The 16,961-nt window shown below is 35.9% G+C and overlaps 2 protein-coding genes across 2 annotated transcripts; both read left to right on the plus strand.

Annotated features, from left to right (window-relative positions):
- Positions 1-8,929: 8,929 nt before the first annotated feature.
- LOC104114315 (glucomannan 4-beta-mannosyltransferase 9-like) lies at positions 8,930-14,634 on the plus strand. The gene is made up of 9 exons (XM_009624724.4): positions 8,930-9,605; positions 9,735-9,833; positions 10,243-10,495; positions 12,341-12,451; positions 12,880-13,016; positions 13,148-13,261; positions 13,361-13,560; positions 13,860-14,054; positions 14,185-14,634. Exons 1-9 carry the CDS (start codon positions 9,297-9,299, stop codon positions 14,345-14,347), a joined length of 1,581 nt encoding a protein of 526 aa, XP_009623019.1. The 5' UTR covers positions 8,930-9,296; the 3' UTR covers positions 14,348-14,634.
- A 1,121-nt stretch (positions 14,635-15,755) lies between these two features.
- On the plus strand, positions 15,756-16,747 carry LOC104114314 (peroxiredoxin-2E-2, chloroplastic-like). The gene has a single exon (XM_009624723.4). It carries the CDS (start codon positions 15,901-15,903, stop codon positions 16,579-16,581), a length of 681 nt encoding a protein of 226 aa, XP_009623018.1. The 5' UTR covers positions 15,756-15,900; the 3' UTR covers positions 16,582-16,747.
- Positions 16,748-16,961: the final 214 nt, after the last annotated feature.

Below are 16,961 nucleotides of genomic sequence, written 5' to 3' on the forward strand. Positions count from 1 at the left end.
CCCATTAGTGGTCTCACATGTCATGTTGAACCCGTTCAGGACTCGGACCGCAAGTACAATCTAATCTTGTAGGCCGAATTGTTCTACGACCCTTGATCTGATGATGTTGGCTGAGCTACCTGGATCAATTAACACATGCTTAACTCGAGATTTATTTATGAGTACCTATATTACCAGTGCATCGTGGTAGGGCTGCATGATTCCCTCAGCGTCTTCATCGTTGAAAGACAAGGTTTCTTCCGGTACGTAATCCCGAGTCCATTTTTCCCTTGTGATGGATACTTTGGTGCGCTTCAGCATTTGCTCCTGGGGAATGTCGACCCCACCAATGATCATGTTAATGATGTGCTGAGGTTCCTCCTACTCAGTCTGTTTATTAGAATCCCTATTCCTGAAGTGGTTCTTGGCTCGATCAGTCAGGAACTCTCAGAGATGTCCGTCGTTGAATAGCCGGACCACCTCCTCTCTTAATTGTCAGTCTTCTTATGTTATGTGGCCATGAGTGCCGTGATATTTGCACATTAGGTTAGGCTCCTTTTGGGCTGGATCAGACTGTAAAGGTCGAGGCCATCTGGTATCTTTGATGTGTTCGATGGCAGATATGATAGCGGCGGCATCGACGTTGAAGTTGTACTCTGATAATCTTGGTACTTCATTAGGCCCGACGGGCCTGTCGAAGTTGTTTTTGCTCATGATTCCCCAGTTATTTTGACCTCGGTCATTTCTCCTTTCATTTCTCATAGGGTTCCGCCCATACCCACTGCTTATTCGGTCTCCATTGTACGACTGATACTGATCCATGTTTGATCTCGGTTCATGATCGATGTCTCTCTTGACTCTGTCGATGGTTTTGACGAGATATACAGACCCGGAAGGGGCCCCAAACTGATCATCTTCGACCCTGATTTTGGATTAATACCCGTTATGGACATCGGCCCAAGTGATGGCCAGATATTCTACCAAGTTTTGTTTCAACTGTTGTGAAGCCAACGAGCTTTGAATGTTGAGTCTTTGGGTGAAAGCCTGAACGACCAAATCATCAGCGACCAGAGGCAGGTCCATCCGTTCCATTTGAAACCGGGACACGAACTCTCTGAGCATCTCATTATCTTTATGTTTTACTTTGAAAAGGTCTAACTTCCTGGTCTCGACGTTGATAGCCCCGGTGTGTGCTTTTACGAAGGAATCTGCAAGCATAGCAAACGAGTCAATGGAATTAGGAGGTAAGTTGTAATACCATATCATAGCTCCTTTTGTCAGGGTCTCCCCAAACCTTTTCAACAAGACTGACTCGATCTCATCATCCTCCAAGTCGTTCCCTTTGATGGCACATGTAGAGGAGGTCACATGCTCATTTGGGTTGGTCGTTTCGTTGTACTTAGGAATCTCGAGCATGCGAAACTTCTTAGGGATCAGCTTCAGAGCCGCGCTCAGAGGAAAAGGTTTTTGAACTAACTTCTTGGAATCCAGGCCTTTTAATATCAGTGGTGCTCCCAGGATTTGGTCGACCCTCGAATTGTAGGTTTCCACCTTTTTGTCATTAGCTTCGATTTTCTTCTCCCCTGATTCTACCTGTTTTGTTAGTTCCTCAAGCATCTTCACGATCTCGGGGTTGGTCCCCGATTCATTTTCAGTTGGCCTCCTGCGACCGGTTCGTTTCGCGGGTGATTTCCTGGGATGGATCGGGTTCAATTCTGCTTGGCGCGTGGCTTTGTTTCTGTAACTGTGCTATCGCCGCTTGTTGAGCCTGTAACATTTCGAAGATCACCCGCAAATTGATCTTGTCCCCTCCAATGTCTTGTGTATTTCGGGCTGCTGATCGGGCTTCACCACAGACGCTATTCTCGGGGTCAGTAGACAGATTTCTATCGATGGCCACATGCGAGTTGGCATCAATCGGGTCAGTGACCGAAATTTCAATTGGATCAACAGGTGGTACCTCGCCACTGAGTACTACGTTGTTATTTTCGCCGTGATGACCAGACTCATTGCCAATATGTAGAGGACCTGACTGGGAGTTTGACATTTTTAGATTTAACCTGAAATTAGAGACACTCCAAAGAATGAGCGTAAAGTAGTGTGTGTTACAAAAATTTGTATCAAATAGCCACTATTATCCTTAGCCCCACGGTGGGCACCAAATTGTTTACCCTCAAAATCGGATAACAATTAAATTTGTAGGTGGTTTTAAGGATACGCAGATTTATTTGACACAAAGCAGTAAAAAGTAAGGATGAAGTAAGATCAAACCACACGAGGAAGACAATTTAAGCCTAAGTGAGGTATTTGCCCTCGATATGGGCTCATAACAACAAGCACTGAATAACGAAAGAAGAAGAACTAATAACAGAAAAAATAATGTTATATTGCCTTGGAATGCGTGTTACAACCTACTTTATGGATTATTAGACCCTCTTTATATATGTCGCGACCCAAAATCTAACTAGTCGTGATGGCACCTAACCTCACCCGCTAGGTAAGCCAAATAATAATAATCCGATTCAATTAATATTTAACTAACTCTAATATACTTCCCAAGGACTGGTAGTACAAATCATGAGTTTCTAAGATTAGAATTACAAAACTGGTGTGAAATAAAAATACATCATTTATTTGAAATATACATGAATAGATTAAAAATTATAAAGCTACCATGAACAAGAGGCAGCAATGACTAGAACGCATGTACATCTTCAGATCTAGCTCCCGTCGTACGCAGCAACATCAGCATCATAAATCTGCACGCAAGGTGCAGAAGTGTAGTATGAGTGACCGACTCTATATACTCAATAAGTAATAAACCTAACCTTAGGTTGAAAGTAGTGACGAGCTGGGACAAGGGTTAGAGTCCAACTCCAATAACTAATAACATCTTATAACAAAATAATTTAAAGCAGCATAAGTAATAACTCAATAATAAAATGCTCAGCTTCTGAAAAATAAACATTTTCTTTTCAATATAACAGTAAAACTCAAATCTTTTGCCGACAGTCACCGAAAATATGAGTAAGTCTGAAATCTGTAATTTTTCTCAAAACTTTAACGACAGATAAGAAATCACATTATCAGATGGCATGAGGAAAAATACTTCTCTTTGCCTACATGTCAAGTATGTATGTCTAATGCAATGCAGCACAGTGATAAACTCATGTACTCACACTCTCAGAGTACTAAATCTCACAGTACTGTATATGGCCAATCCAGCCCAGGGAAGATCTATCCCAAATATATATACATAATAACTGGCATTCAGTCACTCAGTACTGTAAATGGCCAATTCAGCCCAGGGAACTCCATCCGAAATATAAATAAATAAGGCAACTCCATGCCCAGGGAACTCCATCCCAAATATAAATAAATAAGGCAACTCCACGCCCAGAGAACTCCATCCCAAATATAAATAAGGCAACTCCATGCCCAGGGAACTCCATCCCAAATATAAATAAATAAGGCAACCTATGCCCAGGGAACTCCATCCCATAAGTGAATATATATGGCAACTCCATGCCCAGGGAACTCCATCCCAAATATAATATCCACTGCGCTCACTGTGGGGGGTGCAGACTCCGGAGGAGCTCCTTCAGCCCGAGCTCTATAATAAATAAATAAATAAATAAAAATATGTTGCGGCGTGCAACCCGATCCCATAATATTCTCACAATCTGGCCCTCGACCTCACTCAATCATCAATCTCTTCAGTCTCTCGGGCTCACAATGTCATGAAATTAGCCAAAAATGATGATATGGTGTATCAATAAATAACAATAGAGACTGAGATATGATATGCAATGAATGAATATGACTGAGTATGAAATTACAGTTTGAACATACAATTCGACAACACAAATGACCTCAGTGGGTCCCAATAATATCAACATTTGCCTAAGCATGATTTCTAACATGAGTTACAACTCAGTTTCTCTAACACATAAAAATACATGGAAAAATACAAGTTAATTGATTATACAACTCTATGGAATCGACTGAGTCTCAATTTCTACGGTGCACGCCCGCCACCTAGCATGTGCGTCACCTCCAAACAAATCACATAACACATATAATCAGGGTTCATACCCTCAGTTCCAAGTTTAGAAGTGTTACTTACTTCAAACCGTGCAATTCTTTATTCCAATAGGCCTTTGCCTCGCGAATTGGCCTCTGAATGCCTCGTATCTAGTCACAAATAATTCTATACTATCAACACGAGGTGTAGGAATCAATTCCATATTAAAATTCTAAATTATCCTTACGAGTCCAACCATACTAATTTCATTCAAATCCGACTCCGAATCGATGTTCACAGCTCGAAAATTCATTTTATGGAATTGTAGAAAATTCCTCTGATTTCTCTTGAAAAATCAATAATCTAACGCTAAAAACGAAGAATAATTCATGAAATATAATCACAAGGGATTCAAGAACACTTATTCCAAGTTGTGTGGTGAAATTTGCCTCTGAAAATCGCTCAAATTGATGTCCCCAACTCTGTTTATGTCAAAAATGGCGAAATCCCCCGTTTATAGGGATTTAATGTTTGTAGCGCCACATGTGACGTGGGGTGCTGCCTGTGGCGCTATTTCCAGAATCTCAAAAAAAATCCCAGTGCCAGGGCTAGCGCCCCACGATACCCTGGGCGCTGGCGACGGAAAATCTTTTCTGACACGAAAATTGGCATAACTCTCTCATAAGATGTCCGAATTCGACGATTCTTTTTACTATGACTCCGTAATTTCAATACGAATCTAATGCTTCAATCAAAATTGAATTTGGAGCTCACTTGCTTAATGTGATACACTTATTCTTGAAAAAACGAAGTCGAAACATTCTAGAAATATCCAAATTAAATTCCGGGCATACGCGAGAGTACAAAATTACCATTCGGACCTAACAGAATCATCAAAACTCTGATCCGAAGTCGAATACAAAAATTCAAATTTAGTCATAATACATCATATGAAGCTACTCAAGACTTCAAATAGTTGAACGGGATGTAAATGCTCAAAACGACCGGTTGAGTCATTACAATATAGTAGAGGAGTCCTACATTAGGTACAATTTTATAAAAGGTTAAAAAATCTTTTGATTCACTGACTGCCGGTTCTTTATCGGTACGTGCCGAGATTCCCGCCGTAATATCCGGCCGGTCATGGATATTTCAGTCTTCCGTTGGCTATGCTGATAATGTTTCTTCAAAATCGTTCGGAGTTAGGACCGATTCCGGGATCATGGTCTCGATATTCTCGAAGGCAGGCGTCCTGTCTCCGGGTTCTAGCCTGGTGGGACTTGGGGTCGATTTTCAGTCCTTTATTGTCATGTCTCGAGCCTGGCTTACCATATCGGAGGCTAGGACATACCACGAGCTCGATTTCGACCATATACACGTAGGTTGCAACGTCCAAAGGTATAGTTTAGTAGTTGACGAAGCTATAACAAAACCATGTGACACCAAGATAAAATGCATGCAAGCATAAGAAAAAAGTAGATGATTTTTTCTTTATCTATCTAAATTTCGATATCAGTAAATATATAATGGGATAATCAAATTACATGCTATATCTCAGACACGGCCATTAAAAAGAAAGCTCTCTTCTTTTTTTTCTCTTCCTTTAGCGGAGTCGATCCAAACATGTCCAGAAATTGATATTGTTTTCATTACTACTACAGTACTACTACCACTAATTAATCAAATAATAATTGAATGCTTTATATATCGTTAATCGTTATTACAAGCTTAAATGTATTTATGTCATTATCAACAACGAGAACAAAAAGGAAACAACATCCTGTCACCAATCAAATGAATGCGAGGTAATTAACTTTACCAATATTAGCTATGCAATAAACCGCAATCATCATTAGTTCATTGGCGTCTCTGGCTAAAAATATATGGTAATCAACTAATCATCAGGAAATTATTTGCAAAATAACAATTAGCGAATTCTTGGTGTCCTCTGTAATAGAGGGATCCCATTTATGATAACTTTTTTGTCATGAGTGCCATAACAGAAGAAAGAAGATAATACAACAAATTGTGATTATGTAGAGATCCACAAGTAAAAGATAGAAATGTTATCTCCAAAATATCAGTATTATTATATTATGTAGTGGAATAGGAGAAATGTAACAAAAAGAAAACTTGAGCTTGACGTGGAAGCAACCACTAATGTTTGTATTAGGGTGAGCTATGTACATCACACCCTTAGGGTCCCCCTTCCTCGAATCCTCGAATCCTACGTGAACTTTGTGGATCGAATCCTTTGATGTCATGCCAGAAGAAAGAAGAAAATACAACTAATTGTGATTATGTAGAGATCCACAAGTAAAAGAAAGAAATGTTATCTCCAAATTATAAGTATTATTATGTTATTTAGTAGTGGAATATGACAAATGTAACAGAAAGAAAACTTGCGCTTTTCCATTATTCTGCAATTAAGTGCAATATTTCGCTATTATAGCTTTTTTGGAACTATTTGAGTTCTTGTTTTTTCCAAACTTAGGAAATTAATTGAAAATCCCCTCTTAAAATCATGGGCACTATGGAAAATAGCAATATAAATATCTTTATTTATTGATAAGATATGTTTATTATTTCCTGAATGATCATGTTTTTTCTGGACTCTTTACATAGTAGAATTTTCCTGATTTTAACATATTACTCATTCTCTTTTCTAAGTTAGAACTTAGAAGGTATGCTTAGTATAGATATATGAAGTTGAATTTAATGTTCTGAATATTTTTTACGCCTTCAATGAATTAAACTTAAACTCTACAAAGTGTAGCTTGCCGAAAACAAAAAATAAAAAAAATAATAAATAAAAATAAAAAAGTGATAAAGATAAAATACAATGCACTGAAACAGTAGTCCTCCCCTCCCTCGGAAAGGCGGTAGATATACGTAAAAATAAATAAATAAATAAATAAATAAAGGCTAAAAATTTTAAGTTTATGATTAATTAACGATCTGACCAAATCCGGGGGAACGCTTGGTTTGATAGTTGATACTTGATACTATGATTTAAGAGTCCGTTTGGATTGAATTATTTTAAGTGTTTTTAAATCAAAATAACTTTTAAGTCATTTTGTACTGTTTGGATAAAGTAAAAAAGTGCTTTGAAGCGTGCAAAATTCCTAGTTTTGGCTTAAAAGTTATTTTGACTTAAAAGTCATTTAAAATAAGCTCATCCAAACGGACTCTAATTTTTCAACTACTTCAGGAGTGTTTTATATTAATTTGTTTTATTAATAAGAGAAAGCTCAAGAATATGTTAAAGTTTACTCTAACCAAATCATTTGTATCTAGTGGCTTAAAATAAACGTACTCCAAAAATCTAAGAAAAATTCGCTTTCGTTTGCACAAACATTTGACTCTTGAGGCACAAGAATTCATTGTTTAATTGGAACAAAGATTTCTTGTCGTCAAATGAGACAATTTATTCTATATGATTATAAAACAGTTTAAGTTCCTTAACTTTAAAAAAAGACACAAACAATATTTGTGACCAAGCAATATCATAATCATAGGATTCAGTTTAATTTGTCAACTGCAATCAGAGATAGATTACTTTTTTCAAGTAAAAATGAAAATGGTATAAATTAAGAGATTAGTATATACATAAAATTGTTTCTCTAATAAAATATATGTCTTTATGTTTCAAGTACTTAGAAATACTCCAATAAAGTTTTTTTGCGACAATTATAATTCCAGGATCGAGCTGTGATAAAGTTCAAACCATTATACCTCAAAATTACAAAATACTTCAGTATTAACGTACATTGGAGAGTGTTATATTTTATTATTTGCCCGTCTCCGAGAGATTTGCACATATTTTAAGTGCAAAATTCCTTTAAGCCATAAACTAGGAATTCTAATTTTAAACGTGCAAAATTCACTTGTCATTGAAGCTCTAAATTTTTCACAAGAAACTTTCTTTTGTATTCATGCTTTATTTCCTTTTTAAGTTATTAACAAAGAGACACATGCAAAATTTTAGTTTCGTTTTCTCTTCTTGATATTTAATATTTAATACTTAGATATACTATGAAATGATAATCGTTCAGATTACTAGTAAAATATACAAGTATATAGTTGAGCTGTCACAGTCTCTTCATTTTTAACGGAGTAAGCCTAGGCAAATTAGTCAATATATCATTATTTGAATTACTCCACTTAATTTGCCTTCCAATCTAATTTAAGGAATGTAACCGTTGATTACTATTGTGTTTACAATTGATTGCCTACATCTTATCTTAGTTACAGTCTCACGAGTAGATTATGGTGTAGTTAGTTTTCTCCTTTTCTGGCATCCATATTTTTTTGAGAAATAGTATATTTTAGCCGTTTTCAAAAATAATAAATATTTTTTCATATATATGTACACAAAAATATACATATTTTATACGTTTTTTGGCTAGCAATGCGGTCGGCCAATTTTGTATTTTCTTTTGGTATCGATCTAAAATTCACTAATCCAACTTATTCATATTTGTGTATTCTAGGTCCACTAAGGAGTAAAACGCTCCACATCATGAGGTTCTCCATTTTTAGAACTTGCGATTTCTATTCTCATAGCTTGAACTCGAAATCAATAATTAAGGATGGGGTATTCCAATCATTTTACCACACTCTTTGGTGATTGTAATTAGTATCATCTGTTCCAGAATTTCCATATCCATACATAGACATGCTGTATTTCCAACCTGTTTAAGAATTCTTACACTATCAAGTTAATCAATTAATTACAAAATAGTTACTCCATATAATTTATAACCAAAAATTAATTATTTATACAATTGCTTAAACTATATAAGTAGTTGATATATAAACATTTTTCAATCAATTTTATTTATTTCTTTTTACTCCACCAGCCCCAAACCAGAAGCCAAATTATAAGACCTTCTATAAAAAGAGACCCTTACTCTTTCTCTCTCCATACTCTCCTCTTCTATTCTTCTCTCTTTTTTCTTCTGTTCTTCATTTCAAGCCATTAATGCAATCATCTGCTTCTGCTTTCCCATTGATTGCAGAAGCAGAAATCATCATTTTTGTTACATTTCTTTCTTAACTCTAAAAAAGTAATGAAAACGAAACAACTTATCTCCTCATTTTGATTTATTTTCATTACAATAAGTTCAGATTGAGCTTCTTCTTCTTTTTTTTCTCTGACATTCCACCATTGTCTTGCTTCAAACAGAAGCAAAAAATCTCAGAAAAAGAAAATATTCTCTCACTTTTTTGCCTTAGTTAAAAGAGCTCACTTTCTTATCAGAAATTCCACTGTTTTTCTCTGTTTTCTAAAATGGATCGTTTTCCATCTACAACTTTGCTGCCTGATGATTTAACTGTACAACTAACGATACTTTGGGAACAGATTAAAGCCCCATTGATTGTTCCACTTCTCAGAATTGCAGTTTTCTTGTGCCTTTTAATGTCAATTATGTTGTTCATTGAGAGAGTTTACATGGGGATTGTTATTATTCTTGTGAAGTTTTTTGGTAAAAAACCAGAAAAACGTTACAAATGGGAATCTTTAAAAGATGATGTTGAACTTGGAAATTCATCTTATCCTATGGTTCTTGTTCAAATCCCAATGTATAATGAAAGAGAGGTATGTAGCTTTTTTGTTATTTTTCCTTTTCATTTAACCTTAGTACCAGTAACTATCGTTGATGTCTATATTTCATAATCATTTGCTTAACATTGATAAATCTTGATTAAATTGTTTTGTTTGTCATAGGTTTATCAGCTTTCAATTGGAGCTGCATGTGGCCTTTCATGGCCTTCTGATCGTATTATTGTCCAAGTTCTTGATGATTCAACTGATCCTATTATCAAGGTATAAATAATTTCATCCGAGTTTAACTTCTATAAACTGATAGTACAAAGAAATGTTCACACGTAAAAATGATTATAAACAATTTTCTATAACGAATGGAATTAGTAATCAGGAAAATAAAACAAACAATCCGTTTCAAATAAGTTAATGGGGAGTCTTGGAGCAACGGTAAAGTTGTCTCCTTGTGACCTATAGGTCACCGATCGAGTCGTGGAATCAGCCACCGATGCTTGCATCAGGGTAGGCTGCACACATCACACCTCTTGGGTGCGGCCCTTCCCTGAACCTTGCGTGAATACAAGATGCTTTATACACCGAGCTACCCTTTAATTTGTTACAATAAGTTAAATTACACTGATAGTATAAAAGACCATATGTGATTCTTTAAATTGTGTTGGAATTGGAGCAGAATTTGGTGTCAATGGAGTGCCAGAGATGGGCAAGCAAAGGAATAAATATAAAGTATGAAATTAGAGACAACAGAAATGGTTACAAAGCAGGGGCTTTGAAGGAAGGCTTGAAACATCAATATGTGAAGCAGTGTGATTATGTTGCTATATTTGATGCTGATTTTCAGCCTGAGCCTGATTTCCTCTGGCGTACTATTCCATTTCTTGTTCACAATCCTGAACTTGGCCTTGTTCAAGCTCGTTGGAAATATGGTAATTACTCGTTGCTAATTTATTTCCTCTGCTTTATTATTCTACTAATCAAAAATCACACTTGAAGTAACAAGAATTATAACACTATGGGTCGTTTGGTTGGTGTAGTGAACAACATCATTAATACAATATTTAGTTGCTACTTTTATTTTCATCATAAATGCTACTTACATAAGTTATGCAGGAATTTAGTATTGTTTTATGCAGAATAAATGTGAAAAAAAATGTGGTTATCAATAATACATGAATAAAAAATAATAAAATAGCTAAAAGCATGATCCTAAAAATAAACATGACTAGTGGGATTCATATAGTCGGCCCCAACTTGTTTAAGATTAAAACGTAATTATTATTTTAATGCTCATAACAGTAAACAAACGTTTATTTGTTCAAAAAATAAACACATATTATAAATTATACAATGCATATTAATTTGTAATATATTAAACTAAACATCTAACAATAAATAGTCAATATATTATAACTCATACATTAATAATTTCTGCATTAATATTCCGTGTTACTAATTTCAACATAATCTATGTCTAAATTAAATGATAACAAAGTGGCTGTAAAGCTTTTGTTACTAATTATTGTTTTAAAAATTCATGTGTTATGGCATAAATATTATCTTCTACTGAAAAAAAGACCCTCTTGCTGTCGGTGGCTTTGACAGCTATTTTGCTTATTGTATATGTATATAATAATAACGACTAGATTTTGGTAACAATCTTGGTAGGTTGATTTGGTTGGGCCACGTAATAGTCCTGTTATCTTTGGTAGCTCACGTAAGTGGGACCTAAAAAGAAAAGCATATCAAACACCATGTAAATCTAAAATTGGGATACTTTTTAATGGTGTAAAAAAAAATTGTTACTTTACTATTTTAATTCGGTTTTATTAGTATAGTACAATCCATATATCACGGGTTCGAGAAATAAAAATAGCCAAAAACGAACTCAGGATTTAAAACGGGGGCACCACTATTTTTTCCGTGGTTAACAGACTAGTAAAGAAATTAAAGCAAACTATTCAACTAGTGCCCCTAAAGAATTTTAGTGTTCATAGTGCCAAGTTAATTATATACTCATATCAAGGTATACATACTATATATACAAGATTTATGTAGAAATTTATGGGTTTAGTGACCCCTCAATATTAGTAATAGGTCCGCGAAGTAGCTAATAATATTTGCATGACAGTAGATTGCCACTTACACCACTCCCCCGCTTAAAAGCAAAGTGATACGTCTGAAAATAGTGATAAAAAGGTGATTTTAAAGTAATTCTGGTCTCGTGATAGGCACTTCAATATTTAGTTGGATATCAATACACCTGTCCTTTTGGGCTGGAACTACCTAAAAGTAATCCAATTAGGAAATGATAGAATTGGATCAGAAAATCTTTTACATTCTTGAATTGTAAGGCTGTTGTGGAGTCTTGATGAAGACAAATGTATAGTAATATATAGCGAGCAACTGCATGTGCTATAGGAGTTGTGGACCTCAGCCCCCTCCTACTAACCGACACTAATAAGTGAACGTTCTAAAAGTTCAGAATACTGCCCTTTAAGATAAAACTCACCGACAAATTCACGATTTAAATTTGATCAATTCAACCTTTAAATTTATTAGGGTAGCGGAAGGGGTTCATCCGAATTTTTTTACCGAAAAATTACAATGTATATATAAGGATCAAAATTATTTTTTATGCATAAAGAATAGATGTTCAATTCCCCTTGGCTTGGTCGTTACTTTTTAATATTATGAATTCCCTTGGTGAAAATTCTGGCTCCGCCACTTGTAGTAGCGTGAATGATATGAATTTCTGGTATGTGATCTTGCAGTGAATGCTGATGAATGTTTGATGACAAGAATGCAAGAGATGTCCCTGGATTACCATTTCACGGTTGAGCAAGAAGTGGGCTCTTCCACCTATGCTTTTTTTGGCTTTAATGGTATTAACTATTTGCTGAATTGCTCTCCCGTTACTCATTATTCCTCATTTCAGCTAATTTTATACTGTAATTAATGTTTTGAGATTGACCCTTTTGAAATCTCTAAGGAGCCAAGCACTGAATGAACGTATCCCTACATTATTGGAGTAAAAGAGGAGGGAACTTAAAAGACAATAATAGTGATACAAGTGGTCCAAAAGAATGTTGATTTTGCTTGTTTTTGAGATTTTTTTCCAGTAATTGTGTCGAATAAAATCCAATGCTAGAGAAACAAAGTTATAATAATATTGGATTGGAACGGATTTAAATGGAGCGACATGGATAGTAAGGATTGTTATTACCAACCCTAGCTTGCTTGGGATTGCAACACACTTGTTGTGTTCAAATAGAAGTAAAGCTTACGCTGTGTGCGTGAAAAAACAACACAGGGACAGCAGGTGTTTGGAGAATTGCTGCAATAGACGAGGCTGGAGGTTGGAAGGATAGGACAACAGTTGAGGATATGGACCTGGCTGTTCGCGCTAGTCTAAAGGGCTGGAAATTCTTGTACCTTTCTTCTCTCAAGGTAATACTCAAAGAAAATGACATACTAATTTTTGACCTCTAAATCTAATTATCAAATTAGTCAAGAAAATGAGGAACTTGTAATGGGGTGTTCAACTAGTTAATATGTATGCTCTTGTTTCATTTGTATAGGTGAAAAATGAATTACCAAGTACGTTCAAGGCCTATCGCTATCAACAACATCGTTGGTCCTGTGGCCCTGCCAATCTTTTCAGGAAAATGTTTACAGAGATCATAAGAAATAGGGTAAACCCCTCAAGTTCTTCTTGTTATGTGAATTTGATAACTAATTAGCACTGAGCTAAGGCCCTATTAAGCTTTTACGTCGTCTTCATTTCTTTGCAGAAAGTATCTTTATGGAAGAAGATTCATGTGATTTACAGCTTCTTCTTTGTAAGAAAGGTCATAGCCCACATTGTCACTTTTGTATTCTACTGTATTGTATTGCCTGCCACTGTATTAGTACCTGAAGTTGAGGTTCCAAAATGGGGAGCTGTTTATATTCCTTCCATCATTACACTACTCAATGCTGTTGGAACTCCAAGGTCAGTTTTCTTTTTCTAGCATTGCGTTTCGCAATTAACTACTGTTATCATTTCATGTTAAGATTTTATTTCAAACAGTCAGGAGCAACATAAACAGAAAAGAAAAATCAGGAAAACACACTGTTAGCAAGTAGTAATACTCAAATACAAATGTTGGATACTTATTGGAAGAGATAATGATAATTCTGCCATTAGCATCCTCTATACAAAATAGTCTATTATTTGATGGTAAATGAAGATAGTATTTTGAGTTTGAACAAGAAAATGCTGAGTTTTTGCTTTTGCCCATTTGACAACAGGTCATTCCATTTGATAATATTTTGGATCCTTTTCGAGAATGTCATGTCACTACATCGGACTAAGGCTACGTTCATTGGCTTGTTAGAGGCAGGACGAGTGAATGAATGGATCGTCACTGAGAAACTAGGGGATGCTTTCAAGATTAAATCAGCCATGAAAGCGTTCAAGAAACCTCGATTTAGGTTTGGTGACAGGTAATTAATCGACTCATGAACAGTTTACTTTTTCCTCCAGCTAATTCTTTCTTAAGTACTAGTTTAGACTAAATTTTCTTGAACAATTGGCAATACTAAGTGTAGTTTTCTTTTGTTCTTTTACCAACAGACTTCATTTGTTAGAGCTAGCCACTGGCGCGTACCTCTTCTTTTGTGGATGTTATGACATTGCCTTTGGGAAGAATCACTATTTCCTGTACCTCTTTATTCAAGCATTTGCCTTCTTGATCATGGGATTTGGTCATGTTGGCACTTTTGTTCCCAACTCTTAGCACACTGCTCGTGTGCTGATTAACGCTATGTTTTACACCTGGGAAGCAAGACTGGAGCAGCATTTTGAGCATCCCTTTTTCAGTTTCTCCTCTATTTTTTACTTTTTGGTGTTTTTTTTACTCGTAAAAAAGAGAGTTTTGTTCATTCTTTATGGTTCAAGCATAAAGTACTCGAGCTGATATATGGCTCGAATCTGTTTTGTTCTCTGTGTATATTCCAAAGAGTTGAGGGCTAAACAGTACAAGAAAGAAAATTTTATTTTGACAATGTGTATAGAGAAGACAGCTGCCAGGAAAGATGGGGATAATGTCTTGTGCTATTAGGCACCAAGTAGTTGCTGAATTTTGCAGCTTATTTTCTTGTTTTTCCTTTACATTCTCAGTTGTGTTTGGTTTCTAAATAGATGAATTTTACAAAGCTATTTTCTTTTTATATCTTACTTATAATCTTTCAGCTGATTGAATTTGAAAGCTGGTGAAAGATAACAAATCATAATGATCATTTAACAAATTTACCAACTTTTGGAGAATGAGACTGCTTATTTCATTACATTTAGTAATTGCCAAACAAACATTTATTTATGGCATACAATTGAATACCACAAGCTATTTTAACAAGAATGCTTCGAAAAACACAAGTTTAGCCATACAAGCTAATTCCTGCACAGATAGGAATGGAGCTATCTATGCACCATATATGGAGCTACTGTTCTGTTTATGGGTTCGAGAAAACTTAATAACTCCGGCCTGAACCATATATTGTGTAAGAAAATCTACTTCATATGCATAAATAATTTGTCCAAAATCCAATTAGATGCCTTTTTAAAAATTTATAAACTCCAAAGTCCTAGCTTTGTCTTCTGTCCATGGAAATATCAATCTAACTTTGTTTAAAAAGTTTATAACAATAACATCAGCCCCAGTGAATTCTCACAAGTGGGCTTTGGGGAAGGTAAGATGTAGGCAGCTTTACCTCTACCTGACAGGACAGAAAGACTATTTCCGATAGACCCCGACTAAAAAAAGGATGAAAAAAAGTAATGACAACAAGTAGTAAACAAGAACATGATAAAAGAAAATCGAAGCAAAGGTAGCACTAAATGGTAAGTAATAATAGCAATCGAAGAGCAAAAAGATATCAAACTAGCACTAATGACACGGAACCGAGGAAGACAAAGGGAAATGCTCACCTACCTACTAACCTTCTACCATAATTCTAGAACACACACCCTTTTATCAAGGGTCATGTACCCAGTAAGCTCCAACTGCGCCAAATTCCGAGAAATACCTCTCCCAAGACAAAGTTTGGAGTTACAAAATGAGGTCGACATAAGTGCACCTTATAAAACTAAGTGGGTTGTTCATGTAATATAAACTAATAGATGGGACCAAATATGAAAATGTCAACTTCCCTAAAAATCTCATAGTTTGTTCCGTCCAATATCCCTAAAAAGAGTCGAAAAAGCCACAAAAGCCTAAGAAGCAACGACCACCCCTTGGCACATATCTTCTCCTAGTTATTCTTCATTTCTTCTAGCATAGCTAACACAACAATGGCTGCCGCTACAGCCGCCATTTTCACTCTCCCAAAGCTCCACAAATCCTCCACCACCCCAAAACCCCTTTTTCCTCTTTCCCCAAAACCCACTCTCTCTTCTTCTTTCTCTGTCGTTCCACTCAAGGTACAACACCCACTGCGCAGCGTACAACCCCTCAAATGCACAACCACTTCAAGAATCTCCGCCACAATCTCTGTAGGTGACAAACTCCCCAATTCAACACTGTCCTACTTCGATTCATCCGATGAACTCAAGACCCTTTCAATCTCAGACCTCACAAATGGGAAAAAGGTTGTCCTTTTCGCTGTCCCTGGTGCATTTACACCAACATGTTCACAAAAACACCTTCCTGGTTTCGTCGAAAAGTCGAAGGAGCTAAAGTCCAAAGGGGTTGACACAATTGCTTGTATTTCGGTCAATGATGCATTTGTGATGAAATCTTGGAAGGAGAATTTGAAGATTAATGATGAAGTGTTGCTTTTGAGTGATGGGAATTTGGAGTTTACAAAGGCTATTGGATGTGAACTTGATTTAAGTGATAAGCCAATTGGATTAGGTGTTAGGTCTAGAAGATATGCTATGCTTGTGGATGATGGAGTTGTTAAGGTGTTGAATTTGGAAGAAGGTGGTGCTTTTAATGTTAGCAGTGCTGAAGATATTCTCAAGACCCTTTAGAGGTTCTAATTTCCATTTTTTTGTTCTTGTTTGTTTCTTTTGAGGGAATGTTTATGATAATCATGAGGCTAAATCTTGCTTTTTAAGTTTTGATTACTAGTCTTGTGATGAATAATACGAATGTCTTCTGAGATTATGAAGCTTAGTTTGGTTAGTTGTTTTTTCACTACTGAATTGCTTTCTTTTTCCTATTGTGATTATGCATGCCTGCTTTGAGCCGAGGGTCTATCGGATGCACAAGGTGCGAGTAAGGTTGCGTACTCACTATTCTCTCCAGACCTCATTTGTGATATTATACTAGATATGTTATTGTAGTTTGGATCTATGTTGCGAGGACTCTTCAAAATGTTGCCGCACCCGTGTCGGATCCTCCAAAAATA

This window comes from Nicotiana tomentosiformis, chromosome 2 (genome assembly GCF_000390325.3).
Source record: "Nicotiana tomentosiformis chromosome 2, ASM39032v3, whole genome shotgun sequence".
Taxonomy (NCBI): domain Eukaryota; kingdom Viridiplantae; phylum Streptophyta; class Magnoliopsida; order Solanales; family Solanaceae; genus Nicotiana; species Nicotiana tomentosiformis.